General features: G+C 55.1%; 1 protein-coding gene across 4 annotated transcripts in view; it reads right to left on the reverse strand.

Moving 5' to 3' along the window:
* The window catches only part of IQSEC3 (IQ motif and Sec7 domain ArfGEF 3), an 89,446-nt gene that overhangs the window by 15,443 nt on the left and 55,199 nt on the right, over positions 1 to 18,804 (reverse strand). For all 4 annotated transcript variants that reach the window (XM_040233706.1, XM_040233705.1, XM_040233703.1 and 1 more), the window contains 5 exons: positions 17,623 to 18,737; positions 15,584 to 15,745; positions 4,449 to 4,571; positions 3,747 to 3,913; positions 1,204 to 1,343 (listed from right to left, as the gene is read on the reverse strand). In XM_040233706.1, the coding sequence (XP_040089640.1) occupies positions 1,204 to 1,343; positions 3,747 to 3,913; positions 4,449 to 4,571; positions 15,584 to 15,745; positions 17,623 to 18,737 (1,707 nt within the window). The remainder of the gene's footprint in view (positions 1 to 1,203; positions 1,344 to 3,746; positions 3,914 to 4,448; positions 4,572 to 15,583; positions 15,746 to 17,622; positions 18,738 to 18,804) is intronic.

Genomic DNA, 18,804 nt, shown 5'->3' on the forward strand with positions numbered 1-18,804 from the left:
GGATCAGGGTTGGGCAAGAGGGGTTCACGATGCTGGGAGGAAGTAAGAGGATAAAAGGCAGAGAAAGGACATTGAATAGAGTCTCTGGGATTCCTTGGTGGGTCAGTAGTAAAGAATCCACCTGCCAACTCAGGGGACACAGGTTTGATCCCTGGTCTGGGAAGATCCCACAGATTGCGGAGCAATTAAGCCCATGCATTGAACCTACCAAAGCCCGCACACCCTAGAATCCAGGCTCCATGACAAGGAGCAGCCCTGCTCCCCACAACTAGAGGAAAGCCCCCACAGCACCAAAGACCCAGCACGGCCAAAAATAAATAAATAAACATTAAAAAAAAGAGAAAAGAGCCTCTGGATCGTTCAAGTCCCATCACTGTGCACCCCTCTCCCTCCGAGGCCTCCTCGAGGGCACCCCCACATTCTGGGCTGTGCTTCTCTCTACTGTACACCCAGACACAAGTGTGCAAGGCGGGGAGGGGTCCCGGGGACACCTGGAGCCTGCTCTAGTGTGTGGACCAGCTCCTGGGGTCATCTGCAAGCCTGACAGAGGCTGCGACTGCAACATGAAGGGTTCTAGCCAGGAAAGGCTGACCCCGCATGAGTGGGTGGAGGGGTCCAGCACAGAGCCTCTAGAAAGGTCCCCAAACTGTCCCCTGAGCAAGCCACTGGGGAGGAGGAACCAGAGAGATCAGGATTAGAGATGGAGGCCAGACATTTATGTCTGCGGTATACGGAGCTTCTGTGGACACCTCAAGAGGACTGCCCTTAAAAACCACTGCAATCTTGGAGCAAACTGGGACCCGGGGCCACAGCTAAGGGGCACCCCAAGGGTTTGAGACCCCACATCGAGAGTCTGCTTTAGCCCATGTCCTTCCTTCTCTTCAGTAGGTCATCTAGGATGCCCAGGGTCTGTTCCACCCCAACCTCCTTATCTGGCCTTCCAGAGGCTTCAACCCAAGAGCCTGGACAGTCTTTCCCAGCACCTCACTTCCACCCCTCCCACTGCAGGAGCTGGTTAAGGCAGTAATGAGGAGATAGGCAGGTGGAAGGAAGAGGGTGCAAGAAAGAAAGGAAAAAAGGGAAGGAGCTGGAGACACGGGCTCTGCGGCCCGAGGGTGGGGGCAAATGATCCCTCACCCCTTCCACTTCCACCCCTCCAGCCCCCTGCCAGCTGGGCACTGTGACCCCACGGTGGGCACTTACAGTCTTCATGCCCACGATGGACTTCTCCACTTTGGTGACATACGTGACGTGGTCCTCATTGGACTTGAGCTCCTTCTGCTGAATCCTCTCATAGATGCCGACCACCAGCTCCCTGGGGATGTCGGCACCGTCATCCACACCTAGGGATGAGGAGTGGAAAAGGGATGGGGTCAGGGGGGTCAGGGGCTGGAGCCAGAGAGGGGAAGCCTGAGTGACTCTCCCCAAGGGTGGCCTTGATTTGGCCCTGTCCCTGCTCCAAAGCCTTCAGTGGTTGGCTCCACATCCCTGCTAAATTAGAGATGACCTCCCTGGCCAGAGCACCCGCTGTACGAGGGCTCAGCACGTGTCCCAGCCCCACCTCCAGGCGCCCCACAGCCACAGTCTTGGCTCCTACCTCCCAGGCCTCCTACTCATCTCTGATCACAGCCTCCAGGCTCTGCCTTTGCTCCTCCTAGCATCTCCCACTCCGGCCCTGCCATGAGGGCACTGCCCATCTGCTGTCTTGTCTCTTTCAGGCCCTCCCCTCCCCTCCACAGGGAGCTCAGTGATTAGTTGTCAGATGGTGAGAAGATCCCCTCCTTGCTGGGAGCACAGGGAGGGGTGGGACATTAAGTGAAGGAGAGCAGGGCAGCCCCGCAGTGATGCGGTAACAAGACCACCACCCATCTCCCACTTCATGGTAATGATCAGACTCTGGTGACAAAAAACACCAGCAGGAAGTACACCAACATGAAAACAACTTTCCCCGGGAGGTAGAAACAGAAGCAATAAACAAAATCTTCTTGCTACTTTTTCTAAATCTTCTTTTAACGATTATACACTCCTCTTTTCAAGAGGGGAAAAATGAAAAGTGAAACATCTTGGGCAAGTGCTCTCCAAGCAGTTTTCTTAAGTGTCGAGAGGACATTACACTGTCTATGAGCGACTCTCTGGATTGACCTCGTGTCTTCCACATCTGAGCTTGGTTCTGAGTTGGGCTGATGAACCAAGAAGCACCCCCCAGGGCCCCTGAAAGAAACCAGGCTGCGGCCAAGAGGAGCAGGGCAGGGAGTGAGCACATGGGGCTCCCAGGTAGACATGGCAGGTTGCACACCTCTGCTCCTTCCAAACGCCCCGGAAAAAGGAATCGGCAGACGGAGGAAGAGGCAGGGGCATCAGGGGACCCGAAAGTGGCTGAATGAGCACATGGATCCGAAAACCTGGGAAAGTGGAAACGGAAACCAGCAGAGGGATGAGGAGGCTCAGAACCACCAAGGGCTCTGGAGCTGGCAGAGCCCTGGAGGTGAAGGAGGGCTCGAAATAGGAAGATTAGTTGAAAATTAGAATAAAAGGCAGTTAGACATGCCCGCCCCTTCCGCCACTCCAAGCCTTCACTCTTTGGAAAGGATGAACCAGGAACTCTGGGCTGGTGGACCCCAAGCACAACCAGTTGGAGAAGGAAATGGCAAGCCACTCCAGTATTCTTACCTGGGAAATCCTACGGACAGAGGAGCCGTGGGGGCTACAGTCTATGGGACTTCGAAGAGTCAGACACGACTGAGCGACTGACACTAAGCGCAACCAAGAGTGAGAGTCTGTGCTGAAAACTGGGGGATGGAGCTGATGTCTGTGTATTAGGAGACCCCCGTGAGCCCACTTCCCACAAAGCTCTCAGTGTTGGCAGAGAGACTCACCCGCTCTGGGCCACAGATTGGACATTTCTCTTCCGAGGGGTTGAGCAGCACAGGGGAAAATATCTAAAGATACTGCAGTCACTTCTCCCCGTGAAACAGCTTAATGAAATGTCGATATGAGAAGGCCCACCAGTTGGCAACCCCACGCACACTTGGAGTTTTAATCAGCCTTTTAGTGGCTCACTGCGAAATGTGGATGGACAACCAAGTTTCATCAACTGTGTATGGAAAGTTTCCAACACGAGAGAGGAAAAGTACGGGGAAAACTGAAAAAGGAACTTAGAAGAAAGCAAGGAGAAACCGAAACAAACAAACAAGTGAAAACATAAAATATTGCTTCTACAAAACAGGAACAAAATGCTCTGAAGAGCAACACTTAGCAGAAAAGAGTTCTTGAGAATGAAAAAGATGACGGCAGAAATGAAAAGTTAAGCAGGAAATTTGGAAGAGAAAGGTGAGGGCCATCTTCAAGAAAGTCAAACAAGAAGACAAGGATGGCAGACAGAAAGTTGCCGTCAGAGGCTCAGACGGCGAGGTCTAACATCTGAAAACAGGAGTTCCAGGAACAGAGTCCAAAGAAAAAGGAGAGGGGAGATGCTTAGATGCAATATTTAGGAGGCATGTGTTTCTGGACTATTAATAAAAGGAAGAAACTAGTTCCCAGCACAATGGGTGAAGAAAGAGCCAAAGAAGGCACACGATAATGAAAGTCAGAATAGGAAGGACTCCCCCGATGCCCGGCATGCTAGCAACCTTCTGGGCCCAGACAGCAGTTCCAGTGCCCTTGACCACCGGGGTGACAGCCTTCCGTGGGGGTCTGAGACTCCTGGAACGACTCTGAGCAGTGCTCCCGCCCCACTGCCCCCCTACCTCGCAGGTTCCGGATAAAGTCCTCCAGCATCATCTTGCGGTCGGGCTTGATGTTGGGGCTGTACATGTCGGTGTTGAGCAGGATGATGGCGAAGGCCAGGATGAAGATGGTGTCCGGATTGTGGAACTGCTGCACCACCTCGGGGTTGCACATGCAGTATCGCTGGCTGCGGCGGGGGCACGCGGGGGACGTGAGGGCACGCGGGGGGCGTGAGGGCCCTGCCTTCCCCACACGCCCGAGAGGGGGCGCTCGGGAGCACGTCCGATTTTCCGAGTGTGTGCTTAGGCCCGAGGGGCTCCCCATCCCCACACTTTGGCCCCCATTCCCACTGAGGGGACAGGGCAGGTGTCATGCACCCAAAGACCCCAGGCACCTCCTCCCCACCGGTACCAGCCTCAGACTGATGCTCAGTAAAAACCCGCTGGTTGATGGGGACACACGAAGTGCCACCAGGCCACCTGGAGGCCAGATGCTGGTCCAGCTCAGAGAGCCCCAGAGGTCTGCCTGCTTCTTTCCTCCCCTCCTGCCACCCTCCCACCATCCCCCGCCCAAACCCCAACCAGCCCTCTAGGACTCCGGTCCTCAGCTAAGAGCCTGGGCTGCTTCCTCCATTCCCTGGGTGTGTGTGGGACTCCTGCCCCCAGCTGGCAGCCCCCTACTTCCCCAACGTCCAGCGTATGTGAGGGCTGGGGAGGACCCACCTGAAGGCCTCTATGAGCCGCTCCACCTTCTGGGCCTCGCCCTGCACGCGGATATGGGCCTGGAACTTGCGCAAGGCCTCGTCCAGCTCCATGGCAGAGAAGTCCATCTCGTCCACCACGCAGCTGAGGCCAGGAGGGGAGAGGGCTATGAGGGCGGTGGGGCACACCTCCCTCCATCAGCCAGAGCTGGGGAGTGGGGCAAAGCCCCCCTGCTGGTTAGACAACCCCTCCCTGAAGGAAAGGCAAGATTTGGGGGTCTGAAACCAACCAGGAGGGACTTACCCATGCCAGGGTCTCCTGCCATAGCCCAGGAGGACCTCCTCACCCCTGCCTCCCCTCCCAGACAGCCCTGCAAGGTGCTGGCCAAGGGTCCTCCTCCCACTGCCAGAACCTGGGGCCCAGGGCGGCGGCCAGCAGTCCAAGGCCTCCGGCTAAGAGGATGCTGAGTCCAGACCTCCCGCCTCCAAATCCCAGGGCCTCTTCTCTCAGCCCCTGAGCATCCAGAAGTCAGAGGTTTAAAAGGTGAACAGTTTCCTCTCCTGTCCTCTCCAAGGCCTGTCAGGGGCCTGGCTTTCTCCCTGCTTCCGTCTCCTCTTACACCACCCCTCCAGTATCTGACCATTTGTAGCCGAGCAGACGGCCCACCCCCAAGCAAGTGACAAGTCAGTTTAACCTCCTGGCCCCCAGCGCATCCGGCCTTGCCCTCCTAGGGCACCCTGTCCTCAGGATCATGAGCATCAGGGCGGGAATCTGGGCCCAACTAAGCAGCAGGCCTGACGCCCCCGAGGGCCGCAGAGGCTCCCGCGTGGAGCTGACGTGTCCTTTCCCGCACACACGTGCCACTCTGCTTTTCTCCGTCCTGGTCACCCCACATCCGCCCCATGTTGCCCTGTCTTAGTTCCCATAGGATGCAGAGAGGGGAGGGGGTTTCCTGAACACAGGGGAAAGAAATAGAAGGGTACTATCAGAGGATTGACAAATCCAGTTTGTTTGACGATGGTTTCTCTGGTGTTGGGGGAGAATGAACGTGCAGGGAAGGGCAGGGGCAATAGAGAAGCAGGGGCCGTCAGGAGGCACCTGCAGAGGGCCAGGAGAGAGATGGGGCTAAATCGGAACAAACCAAATGGACCTGAATGGGCCAGGCCAGCTCAGAATCTGAGAGACATCCCAAAGGAATAACTGGGTGCGGGGGACAAGGATTCATTTGGTTGATCTACAGGGTTCATAAGAGGCCACGTTAAATAATGGTGCTACTACGCACAGAGGAGGCTGCCGAGGGCGGGAGTCAGTCCCTGGGCAGCCTTCACCAGGCCACAGGCTGCGTTAGCAACTCTTGCAGGAAAGTCAGGGTGTACATCTTTTATGTTTTACCAAGTATTTAATATTTTAAGTTGGCCTGAGTAAATATTTGATAATGTCTGGTTTGAGGAATTCTTCAGATAAAATGTACCCACATCCAGCATCTCTCTCTTCTCAAAGCTGAAAGTATAAACGTGTTTATTTAGTATAACCTGGACAAAGTACTCCAGTGGGTCTGAAGCAAAGACCACGCATTCTGAATTCTCAGCAGCCCAGGAGGCTCTTCCTGAGATGGGCCACCTCTGTTCCCACTCACTCTGGTCAGCTGCCTCTCCCAGCCTCAGGGCTCCGCCCACCTCTCCCCTCCCCACGGCCTCTGCTGAGGGTCAGGGCCTCAGCATCTCACCACAACTGTGACTTCAGTAGCCTCTGGACCAGCCTCCATGCCTCCAAACCATCTTCCAGAAGAACACTTCTAAGACATCCACGGCCCTGTCACTCACTCCTCTGCTTATAATTTTTCCAAGGCTTCCCACACCCCCTGTATGAAACCCGAGTTCCCCGGCAAAGCACAGCCCTGGTGACTCCCAGTCACCCCTGCCCCTGTGGTATCCTGGCTCTGTCCTGCAGCCTCGCTTTCCAATCATTGCGAGTTCATTCACCCAGGGTGCTCCTTTGTCCTGCAGCCCACCCCCGACCTCCAGGTCTGTGTCTAGATAGATGTCCATCTCTCGGAGAGTCTTCCTCGACCTCCGTGGTTCCTCTGCTGTGTCTCCCACCAGGCCACATGCTCCCAGATCCCCAGAGTCGATTTCTGCATTCCTAGCGGATATCTGAACTCAATAAACATTCCTGGGGTGGATGAATGAGTGAGTGACAGGACCAACCTGGAGAACGACTGGGGCCATGAGCTAGAGGAAAGGTCAGCTGGAGAAGGAGCTCTGTGGCTGGGGCCTTGACCTGGTGGCCCAGATCAGCTGGACCTGACCTCTGGACACGGCTGCCAAGGGAAGGACTGGTGGATTCCAGACCGTGGGCAGTGACGCAGCGTGGAATGCACACACTTCCTGTTGTTCGGCTGCCTTTGCAGGCCAGGGAGTGATGAGAACCTGGCCAGCTGGCCCTGATGAGGCTTCTCCTGGGGAGATGTCTGGACCTGCCTGGCGAGGTGCTGCTAACAGGGGGTAATCCCGGTGGTGCTCCCACTTGGATCAGGGAAAGTGGGGTAGGTGCCCTCCTTCCTGTGAGTTTCTGCAGAGATGCAGCAAGCCCCTTGCAAGGGCTGGGAAAGCATAAACACAGACGCTCCCTGCATCTGTATAAACAGGTATAACCTTGCATAAAATTACTCGTTAGCACTGATCCGTGCATGGCATCAGTCTGCGTTGCAGGAAAACGAAGCATTGTACACAACTGTGATCAAAATGAATGTTGTCATCTCCACTTTTTTTTTTTTTTTAAATAAAGCAAGACAGTGTCTGGCAGACAAAGGCACTGGATGAGAGCTGAGAATAGGTGATGATGGCAGCAGGGATGTTTAATTGGTCAGAAAAGACTGTGAAACCCTGGAAGCTGAGGCTGGGCCGAGGCTGGGAGAGGTGTGTGCTGCCCACATGAGACTCTGCTCCAGGCAGAGCCGGGCCAGTTTCAAGATTAGGATGGAAAACGAAACCACCCACCACGATGAGCTGGAGGAACCCGGGTGTTATTTCTGCAGTTCTTGTCTCATACAATTCAATTAAAAATATCCCCATCCGCCACAGAGTTATTTTCGTTAGTCAGAACTCATAACATGCCTAACAAAGGTCAGGGCCTTCTGCAAAAGGGTGACGTGGCCAACAAAACAAAGCTGGAGGAGGCTGACACAGGAGGGCCTGCCAGGGTCCCTGGTGACGACACAGCAACAACGAAAATCTTGTTTGAGGGCCTCAGAGGGGATGGCTGCCGACGCACCTTGAACCTGCCCCACAAATCGGGAGTCGGTGAGGAGGCTGAGGCCACTTTCCTTTTGCTGGGCTGGCAGCCCCACCCGGTGGCTCTCAAACTGGAGGGCTCACCAGAACCACCTGGCAGGCTGATCAGCAAGCAGGAGGCTGGGCACCACCCCAGGGTTTCTGATTCTGGGGCTCTGTGCTAGAGTCTGAGAATTGACATTGCTAGCAATTTCTCAGGGGCTGCTGCTGTTTAAGATTCATGCTCTGTGCTGATGACAGGAGTGGGTCAGAAAGAGGTCAGGCCCTTGGTGTCAGGCACCCTTGGGTTTGAATCTTAGGCTTCCCTGGTAGCTCAGTTGGTAAAGAATCCATCTGCAATGCTGGAGACCCCAGTTCAACTTCTGGGTCGGGAAGATCCCCTGGAGAAGGGATACGCTACCCACTTCGGTCTTCTTGCGCTTCTCTTGTGGCTCAGCTGGTAAAGAATCTGCCTGCAATGCGGGACACCTGGGTTCAGTCCCTTAGTCGGGAAGATCCCCTGGAGGAGGGCATGGCAACAGCAACCCAGTCCAGTATTCTTGCCTGGAGAATCCCCATGGATAGAGGAGCCTGGTGGGCTATAGTCCAAGGGGTCACTAAGAGTTGGCTACTACTGAGCAAATTTCACTTCACTTCACTTCACCATATGACTATTAGGTTCTAGTCACTTAGCCTCACTGGGCCTCACTTTTCTCACCTCTAGAATGGAGCTAAGCCTGTAACACCTAGTTACAGGTAATCCCTGTAACCTACCAGTGGGCAGGTGGGGTTATGGGTTTTAGAAGAGACGATGTATGTAAAGCTCTCAGTTTATAACAGAGTATAAGAAACAAAGAGTTTCCGTCTTGCAGTTGCCAAGGGGTGGGGGAGGGAGGGATAGACTGGGAGTTTAGGGTTGGTAGTCACAACTATTACATTTAGAATGGATAACCAACAAGGTCCTACTATATAGCACAGGGAATTATATTCAATATCCCATGACAAACCATAATGGAAAAGAATATATAAAAGAATGTCTATATAACTGAGTCACCTTGCTGTACAGCAAAGATTGGCACAACATTGTAAATCAACTGTACTTCAATAAAAGTATACACGTGTGTGTATGTGTTTAGCTTTGTGCCCCTGTGGACTGTAGCCTGCCAGTCTCCTCTGTCCATGGGATTTCCCAAGCAAGAATACTGGAGTGGGTTGCCACATCCTCCTCCAGGGGATCTTCCCAACCCAGGGGTCGAACCCAGGTCTCCCACATAGCAGGCAGTTTCTTTACCATCTGAGCCACCAGGGAAGCCTATATATATATATCTGGTGACTCAGATGGTATATGTATATATACACAAATACATTTTTAAAAAGGAAATGAGAGTTCTCATTAGGGACCAAATCAGAGTTGATGTGCCTGGTGGTCAAGCAGACCTGAAATTTCTACTAGCAGAGCTATAAACACCCTTGCCATTATCACCAATTAGCTCTGCCTGAAAGTCCATCACCAGTTTACAACAGTCCATCAACTGTTTACAACATAGTGTGTCAGACAGAAGAAACCGAGTCGGCTCCGACCGATGGAGGTTTGTGCACCAGTTCCTCAGCTCTGCTTTCTTCCTAGATGAGAGGGCCGGGGCCAGCAAATAAAGGTGCATCAGGGATGGGAGGGGCTTCTCGGGGGGCACTAGTGGTAAAGAACCCACCTGCCAATGCAGGAGACACAAGAGACGTGGGTGTGATCCCTGGGTCTGGAAGATCCCCTGGAGGAGAGCATAGCAACCCACTCCAGCGTTCTTGCCTGGAGAACACCGTGGATGGAGGATCTGGCAGGCTATAGTCCATGGGGTCATATAGAGTGGAACAGACTGAGCGACTTAGCACATACATGGGAAGAGCACCTGATTTTGGCCAGGGCACTAGATGTTTCTTCTCTCAGGCCTCAGTCCCTGCCCAGGGAAAATGAGGGGGCTGGACTAACTGACCGTCCAAGGCGCTTCTCAGCACCACCATTCACAACTGGGGTCTGACATGCACAGTAGAGACATCTGGACCAGACGCCTGTTGGGATGGAGCAGAAGGCAGGAAGGTGCAGAGCTAAGGGCTCAGGCTGTGGACCATTCTGCCTGGCTTCAGATCTCAGTGGCTGCTCAGCTCTGTGGGCAAGCAACCCACCTTCTCTGGTACTCAGTTCCTTGACTGGGTGCAGACTCCAGCATTCGCCTCACAGCGCTGCTGGGAAGAAAATGTGGCTCTGCGCATAAAGCTCTTGGAACCATGCCTGCTGGCACATGATATACATTTGACACACGTGAGCTGCCCACTCTCTCACAGATGGCCCTCCTGAGAAACCCCAGGGCGGGTGTGACACCCAGGATGCCCCTCCAGGAAGTCCCCTTGCACTGAGTAGCCAGTGTCAGCCACCCCTGAGTTATCACACAGGATTGAGAGAGACCCCTCTGGAGCTAGGACTGGAGGGCTCAGGAAAGTAGTGGGCACTGGGTTTATTCATTTTTGTATAAAAGCCCAATCTCCATGTACCCATGACCAAGCCAAAGGGAGTCTCAACTCTGGACTTGGAGTTCATCCCACTCTTGAACTTGGAGTTCAAGAACTTGGAGTTCCAGGGTCTCCATGTACAGGAGTGAGTGCTTCTGAAATGCCAGTGACTGTTAACTGTTAAGGAGACTTTCTCATCCGTGTGTGTGTGTGTGTGTGTGTGTGTGTGTGTGTGTATGTGTAGGCAAGGGTGGAGAAAAGGGCACTGGAGAGGTGAGGGCTCAAGGTCATAAAACCCCAAGACACCCCGTTAGAAGAGACCTTCTCCTTCCATCCCTCTGAGTGGGAGCAGCATCAAGTTTTCAGAGCCACACAAAGCCACCTATCCATGTCTGCCCCAGCCTCTCTCCATCCCCCTCCAGACCCACCAGGGTGGGCATGGGTGCCAGCCTGCTCTCCCCTTGCCTGTGGATCTCCTAAGCAGCAAGACAACCCATCAGAAGCTACACGCAGACAATGCCCAGGACCTTCTGGAGTCGGCCCTTCCCAGCAAAGAGAGGCCAGCGCCTTCCAGCCTGTTGAGTTTGACAGACAATCTGTCTTCATTTCTGAGTGTCCCCGAAGAAGAACAAATCTGTCCCACGCTGGCCAACACATTTCCACGGAAATGCAATAATGAAATCTGACTGAAACGTCCTACTCCGGTATCTAACAGAGAGTGGAGCAGACGCAGTGCAAGAAGGAATCCCCCAGGGAAACCTTCTCTCCCACCCTGCCCCCCGGGACTGCTCAACCCCCAAACCGCCCCCTCTGCATCTCCGTGCAACGGACAGATGCTATCCACGTGCGCGGCGATCACGCGAGCCAGGAGGGTGGCCGCCGAAAACCCGCATGCAACAGCCCCCCCCACCCACTGGCCTTCAAACCTGCTGAAGCGAACACTTCAGGAAGGAATTAGAGCAGAGCCAAATTTCCCAGCCATGTGAAAACGGAGAGGGAAGCACTTTCAGCCCCCCAAGAATTCCGACCCCCACTGCCCTCCGGCTCCCACTGCCCTTCCTTCTCAACACCAGAGCGGGGCTTCCTCCAGGCTCGGGGTGGCCCCTCCCTTCTGTAGCAGTGGACTGAGACATGCCCTGAGGAGTCTGAGGTTTCCCTGTGTTAGGGGAGGGGCCGTGGGGGAGTGGGGAGTGAGGAGGTCTAATGCCCTGGGCTTCTTTTTATGCCCTGTGGTTTTAAATAGAAAATACAGTAACAGAAATAGCTGACATTTTAAAAGAATTTACTAAGCATCAGGCACTGAGTTAAGCACTTCATATCCATTTTAAAATTTAATTCATATGACTGGTTCTATTATCCCCATTTGACAAATGACAAACTTGAGGCTGGTTTCTCCTAAAAAAAAAAGAGAGAGCCCAAAACCCAAACCTTCCCAGGTAAACACAGGAATGGACATGGCCCTTTGAGCCCAGAATGCCTTCTATTATTATTCAGTAAAGCCTGGTGGGACACATCCCTTCTTGGAATGGGGCTTCCATGGACGAGCACAGCAAGGGATGAAAAGAGAGGTCAGCTTTTAACAGCACCGAGGGCCTGATTCTGGAAGCAAATATCAGCACCTCTGTGATGCTCAAATGCAGATCCGCGTCAGGGGCAGATTCTATCTGGTGCGGGGCCCTCCTCTCACCCTGTCTGCCCTCCTCCCGGGCCCTCTCCCTCCCCGCCTCTCCCCTTCCTGTCTCTCTGTATCTTGGAGAGTGCGGTGGCTTGGGCTGTCTCAGTCTCCAAGGGGAGGGGTGATTTATGTCTTTTATTCAGCAAACAGCTTTGTACGGAATGGATGCCATGGGCTGAATGTCACGGGTGGGGGCAGGGAGCAGTGCGGAATCCCATGAAGCCTTCCCGGTCAGGACAAAACCGAAAACGGCACTGGGTGACTGTCGCTTATGTGTTTCCTCTTGTGGGGGGAAGGAAGGGACAGGGGATGCTGGCTTGAGCAGCAGGGGGATGCCAGAACTCCCCGTGCCTGGCTGCCCCGCCAGTGCCTGCCTCTTCCTGCCTCTCCGTGCTCTTGTCCTCTCTGGGCACCTCCTCGCAGGGGACAAACCAGGCATCCGGGTGACGCAGACTTGGGGGAGGAGCTGCCATGCGCAGGCTGGGTGTGCCAGGGTCTCGGAGCCCAGGGCCTGCGTGGCTGCAGAACAAAGCACGTGGGGCGGGGGGCATTCACTGGGGCAGAATCGGGGCTCGGCTCTGCTCTCCACCCTCCCCAAGCCCACAGTGCCCACTGGAGGCTCCTGGGCCCTTTGCCTCTCTTTCCACATTCCTCCTCTCATCTCTTCCTGTTGATACCTGGGTCTGTATCTTCCCTGAAGCCATTCCTGTTCTTCCCCTTTCTATACACACACACACACACACACACACACACACACACACATTGGATACCCAGCTCAGCCCTGGTTCCCTACATACAGTAGGCACTCAATATTTGGTGAATGAGTAGTAAATGACCATCCTGTTCCCCTGAGTGCCCCTCTGGGTGGCTCTGGCATGGTGACAAAGCACTTTAGGGCAGAAGATTTTGCATGATGCCAAGGTGTTAAAAGCACACTAAGGATTGGGGAAGATGATAGATTCACCGGCAGTGCTTGGAGGGATCCAAGCTCACACAGCCCAGCCCACTCTCTTTGCAGGTGAGGAAGCTGAGGCCTGGAGCAGAAGTGACATGCAAGAGCTCTAGAGCCTGTTAGAAACAGAGCAGGAATCAGAGCTGGCCTCTCATGTCCAGCCATTTCTCCTCTCTCCCCACTGCCCCATCATCTAAGCCTGAGTCCATCCAGCAGCCAGCCCAGTCCCCAGCCCTGTGCCCCTCCCGCATAGCAGCTGGTCTGAGTCTCCAGCCCACACACTCAGTCTCCCGGGGAGGATGGGCAATTAAGTTTTCCATGTGCTGCTCAGCACAACCTGGGCTGGAGAAAAACCATGTGTTCCGTGAAGTGCAGGCTGGGGGTTGAGGGGAGCTGAGAGGGGGTGGGAAGGGGGATGGGAAGCAGGTTAGAATTCTGGGGCCAGGCCACATGAGAACTGGAAAGGAGGAAGAGAACAGACGAGGCAGTCAGGGCCCGGAAGTGAAGCTGCCACCGCTGCCCCAGAGTAGAGGCACAAAGCCGGGTTGCCCCCCAGGTCGTGGGGCAGATGGAAAGAATGAAGCCATCGGATGTAGCAGCTCCACTTGCTCATCGGTGGAAAGGGGACAAAGGCAAATGAAAAGGCCGGAGAGATGAACCAGAAGAAAAATAGGAAAGGAAAGAGACAGGAAACTAGCTCTTTCTCCTCTTGCGCAGTTCCTCAAAGAGTCCCCTGAGGGGGAAGGGAAGCACGTGCATTTGTGGGTTTGGGCACCAGGAAGGACAACCAACGGTCCAAAGCCACCGAGTCAGAGAGAGGAGAGGGCCATCAGGGATCTCAGCATCCCTCGGACGGGTCCCCCCTCCCTCTCTTCTGACTGCACTCAGGTAACAACTACCCCATCGTGGATTCAGGAAGGTGAACGGGATTCCCAAGGCCAGCTGACCTCCCCTCGTAGCCCAACCCCTCCACTCTCTGGGTATGGAAACAGAGGCCATGGCCAGAGGGCAGGGGCTGTCCCAAGACACAGCACCAAGGCTGCTCCACAAACAGAAGCCAAGTCGGGACTTCCCTGGGGGTCCAGTGGCTGACTCGGAGCCCCCAGTGCAGAGAGCCAAGGTTTGATCCCTAGTCAGGGAACTACATTCCATATGCTGCAAGTAAGAGTTCACAGGAAATGAAGTGAAGTGAAAGTCGCTCAGTCGTGTCCAACTCTTTGCAACCCCATGGACTATACATACAGCCCATAGAATTCTCCAGGCCAGAATACTGGAGTGGATAGCCTTACCCTTCTCCAGGGGATCTTCCCAAGCCAGGGATCGAACCCAGGTCTACTGCATTGCAGGCGGATTCTTTACCAGCTGAGCCATGAGGGAAGCCCAAGAGTTCACATGCCAAAACTAAAGATCTTGCATGCCATGACTAAGATCCAGCACAGCCAAATAAATAAATGTTTCTTTAAAAAAAAAAAAAAAGAAGAAGAAGCCAGGTCTCTAGCTTCCACCCCAGGGATACTGACAGTGACCCTCTTGCTTCTAAACCTGGAGCAGGAGCCCTAGGCCTCTGTGGTGGGCCTTTGCTGCTCCAAGAACAAGTACAGGAGGAGGGGGTTCTCCCAGGACCCCTGGGTAAACACTTCTGCTGAGTGTGCCCAAGGACAAGGGGGTGGGAGAGAAGTGGGAAGGGCTCCCTACAGAGGGTTGACTTTGGAGAGAAAGTGAGTTCAGGGAGCCAGCAGAAGAGAGGAGGAGCATGGAGAGAGTCAGGAGGGGAGGTAGGGGTCCAGGGCAGACTTCACAGGGCCTCACCCCCTCTTTGGAGAGGCGAGGTGGCTCCAAGGTCCTGCTCCTGAGCCCCAGGAAATCTGGTCCTGTTGTGAAGCTCACCTACTTACCCACAGCATCATACCCACGAAGTTGAGCTTGAACCAAGGCAGCCCCCTCGCTCCCCTCCAAATATCTCATCTATTGGACTTTAAAACAATTTTTTGATTGTGTGATCTTGGTGGTCAATCTATCTTTACGCAATCTTAGTTTCTGGTGGCTCACTGGTAAAGAATCTGCCTGCCAAACAGAAGACGGGGGTTCGATCCCTGGGTTGGGAAGATCCCCTGGAGAAGAAAATGGCAACCCACTCCAGTATTCTTGCCTGGAAAATCCCATGGACAGAGGAGTCTGGCAGGCTACAGTCTGTGGGATCTCAAAAGAGTCGGACATGACTTAGCGACTACACAACATCAAACGTAGTTTCTGGCTCTAAAAACCCTAACCCCTTCCTTTCCTGCCCCATGGTTCCTCCATGATATGAAGCGGACGCTCAGGGACTGGGGGGCTGGACAGGCAGCAGGTGATGCTGAGGGGTCAGTCCCCCAGGAGGAGATGGCCCCAGCACTGACACAGCCCTCTTCCAGTTTCACTCTCCTGCCTTTCGGTCTCCCTGGACTATTTCTGTGATAGCCCCGCCCCCAGCCCCATCTCATCCCCAGTGCCTGTGGGAGGAGCACCCTGGCTCAGTAAGTTGCAGGATAACTGGAGAGGAAGCAGGTGATTGGCTAAGAGTCATGGGGCTCCTGGCTCCTTTGACCAATCAGGAAGCCCCAAGGACTGGCGCCTTGACTTCTGGGAATCCACCCAGACTTCAGAGGTCCTGTCTTGCCCTGTGTCCTTCCCTAGCTGAGGTCCCAGGCCATCCAGGAGATCCTGGAGTGTAGGGTGGGCTAGGAGGGCGGGGCGGAACCCGGAGGCGGGCACTCACTCGAGCACATCGCGGTTGAACTGCTTCTTGCTGTTGCCCAGGAACTCGCCGATCATCTGGCGGCTCAGGCCCTTACGCTGGAGCAGGAAATGGGCCACTCCAATGGGGGTGTCGGGGATGAAGCCTCGAGAGATCAAGAACTGGATGCCTTTGTCTGGGTTTCTGGGGTGGGATGGGGAAAAGAAGTAGAGAGTGAGGCAAGACAGTCCGTGACTCCTTTCCTCCCTTTCTTCCAGCCCAGGGAACCCAGAAGTGCCTGGAGGTAACCAGGTGGAATTCCCAGGAAATGCCACTATTCCTTCTGCTGCAGAGGGCCTCCCTTTCTGAAGGCTCTCTCCGAGCATGCTTCTGAACCTCCCCACCAAGGACAGAGGATGGTGCGGGGCTGGGGAGGGCTGGTCAAAGTAGGTTGCAGAGCAGGTAGAGGGGCATCCTTTCTGTCTTCAAGCCTCAGTCCCACTGGATCTGATCTTCAGACCCCCAAGCCCTCCTCCCACCTGTATCCTGCTTTCTCTACTCAGGATCCACGCTGGAACCAGGAGGAGGGTGGATTGGGACACAGAGGTGGGATCTCTTACCACATCCCTCTTCCCTGTGCATTGTAGACACAAGAAAGGCCCTGCTCCCCAGGGATTACTTTCCCAGGCTGGAGTCTCTGTGCATGGGTGTGGGTGTGGGTGTGGGTGCTGGGATTTAAGGTAAATGTGTTCCCAGCCTGGTCTGCAAATCCCTGCTGCTCCCTGAGCTGGGTCTTACTGGTCCAGGAGAAGATGAGGACAGAAATAGAGGGTAAGCCTTTAGACTCGTTTATAGCAGGTTGACATTTTCAGGACAACCAAGCATGTGACTGTTTTTCTAGCAACTCACGTTTATTGAATTTCACAAAAGTATCAGCCCACGACATACTGAGTAAAAACCCAAGCTGATCCTTCAGTACACATCATTTGAGAAGCATTGCCTTGTGGGGTCCAGGCATCTGTGTGGGCCTGGGGAAACAGGGCTTAGGCTACACTCATCCCAGTGGCTGCCTGATATAGAAGAAAGAGCACTGGGCTGGGAGGCAGGCAGCTATGAGTTCACCCAGCTATGCCACTTACTAGCTGCTTCACAGCGCTCAGCTCACCTCACTGTGTGAGCCCGATTCCTGTTCTATAAAATGGCATAATAATGCTCTCTCTAAAAATTTGAAGTTTGCAAACATTTTATCTCAGGCAAGCTACTGAATATAAGCTTGAGGCCAGAGGATGTGTGTTGCTCATCCATGTGGTTTCTGGACTGAGCACTCCAAAAATTGTTGCGGAATGAGCAAACGAACACACAAGTGAATGGTTTCTGCTTAGTCCTCACTGATAGGTGGGAGAGATGCTGTGTTTTCCAGTTCAGGTCTATGAAGGAAGGGGTGAGTGGAGGGTGGAGATGAGTAGATATACTTGAAATCTCCCTAGGACCGGTATGTGTGTTTCCTCTGCTTGCCACCAGCTGTATACCTCTTGGTAGCAAGGAAAGTCTGGCTGGAGGCTCTGAGCTACAGCGGCCATTCATATCTCTGTGTCCACACCCCTGCTCTCTTCTGCTCCACTTCCACTTGCATCATACTCCTGGCCCGTCCCGGCCCCCCCACCCCTCTCCTGTTCCTTGCACTAGGTCTCTGTTCCCCTGACCTTTCCTCTTTTCATCACTGTTTCTCTTCTCCCATCATCAACCCCATGGGGCTCATGTCCCACCTGAGGGATTCCTGCTCCATCCTTACATATTTACCTAATGCTGCATTTTCTTGTAAATATCTCACTTTTCAAAGCCTTGCTTCTTCCAGCAGTACTAGTGGTTAAAGCATAGGTTTGAGGTGTTTTAGCCCTAGTCCTTAAAGTAAATTCATATCAATTGAAAATAAAATGTGTGTCCCCCACAGTATCTCAAGGAGCAGGTGTGGCGCCCAGGCCCCGGGGGAGGCCCCTGGGTCCGTGCGGTCCATTCCCAGGAACCTCGCTCATCGCTAAGTGCAGGTGCCCCCTTTCCCCCCGCCCCCCACCCCGACTTACATGTTGAACAGGTTGAGGCCGATGCGGTACAGCCGCTTGCGCAGGGTGTCGGTGGACAGCGTGGGTGACTTGCAGCTCGCCGGGTTCTCGCAGTGGTAGCGAGGCAAGCTCAGGATCATGGCCTGCAGGGCCTCCTTGGAGGCCGAGGCCGACGCTTCGGAGCCCGACTTGGCTGATTTAGTGGACGTGCTGCTGCTGCTCAGCTGCTCCGAGTTGTCCCCAGCCTCGAGTTCGCCCTCGGTCCCTTTCGCCGCCTCCTCGGTCTCTTCTTCCTCCTCCTCCTCCATCGCAGGCCCTGCGGCCACCGGTGAGCTGGCGCGCAGGGCCCCGCCGGCCTCCCCCTCTGCGCTCGGGTCCTCAGCGGGCGCGGCACCCTGGCTGGCCCTGGGGCCCTCGGGGCCCTCCGGGGCCTCCCGGGCTCTGGCCTCGCCCTCCTCGGCCTTAACCACCGCGGAATCTGTGGGGACCGGGGCCGTCTGCGCGCCCAGGCAGTTGGCCACCGACAGGGCCGTGGAGGAGGAGACAGAGATGTTCTGGCTGGCGATCTGCACTGTGACGTCCCGGAAGGCCATCATGAGGGTGCTGCCGTGGCCCTGGGGCGGACTGGGGGGCTCAGTGGGCTCGGCCCCGGCCCCCAGGGAGGCGGCCTCGGGCTCCCGCGCCTCGCCCTCCAGGCTCGGCGGTCCCGCGCCCGCGCGCAGGGCCCGGTGGATCTGGTAAGCGCCGCTCTCCTGCAGGGAGCACATGGTCTTGAGGCTCCAGGTGCTGAGGGCGTCGTCGATGGACTTGGCCAGGGATTGCACCTGCTCGGTGAAGGAGTCCTCCAGCTCGGTGAGCGTGCCCGCAAAGGTGGGCGGCAGGGAGGGCGAGCGCACCAGCGGCAGCCCCGCGAGGCCGCAGCCCTCCAGGAGCGCCCTCTCGGCCGCCAGGCTCTCCGCCGTGGGCGCGCGCGCCTTGCGCAGGGAGATGCGCCGGGGCAGGCGGCTCTCCAGTAGAGAGTTACGGATCTTCTCAAAGTTCTTGCTGAGCTGGTACTGGCGGAAGGCGGTTTGGATGGTGCAAGCGGCGCGCCGGGACACCAGGTGGCCCCCGTACTTGTGTTCTAGCATTTCAATCTGCAGTGAGGACAGAGAGGCGTGGGAGCACGGTTAGGGAAGGGATGTGACAACGCTTTCGGAGACC

Source organism: Oryx dammah, unplaced genomic scaffold, assembly GCF_014754425.2.
Source record: "Oryx dammah isolate SB20612 unplaced genomic scaffold, SCBI_Odam_1.1 HiC_scaffold_29, whole genome shotgun sequence".
Lineage (NCBI taxonomy): Eukaryota > Metazoa > Chordata > Mammalia > Artiodactyla > Bovidae > Oryx > Oryx dammah.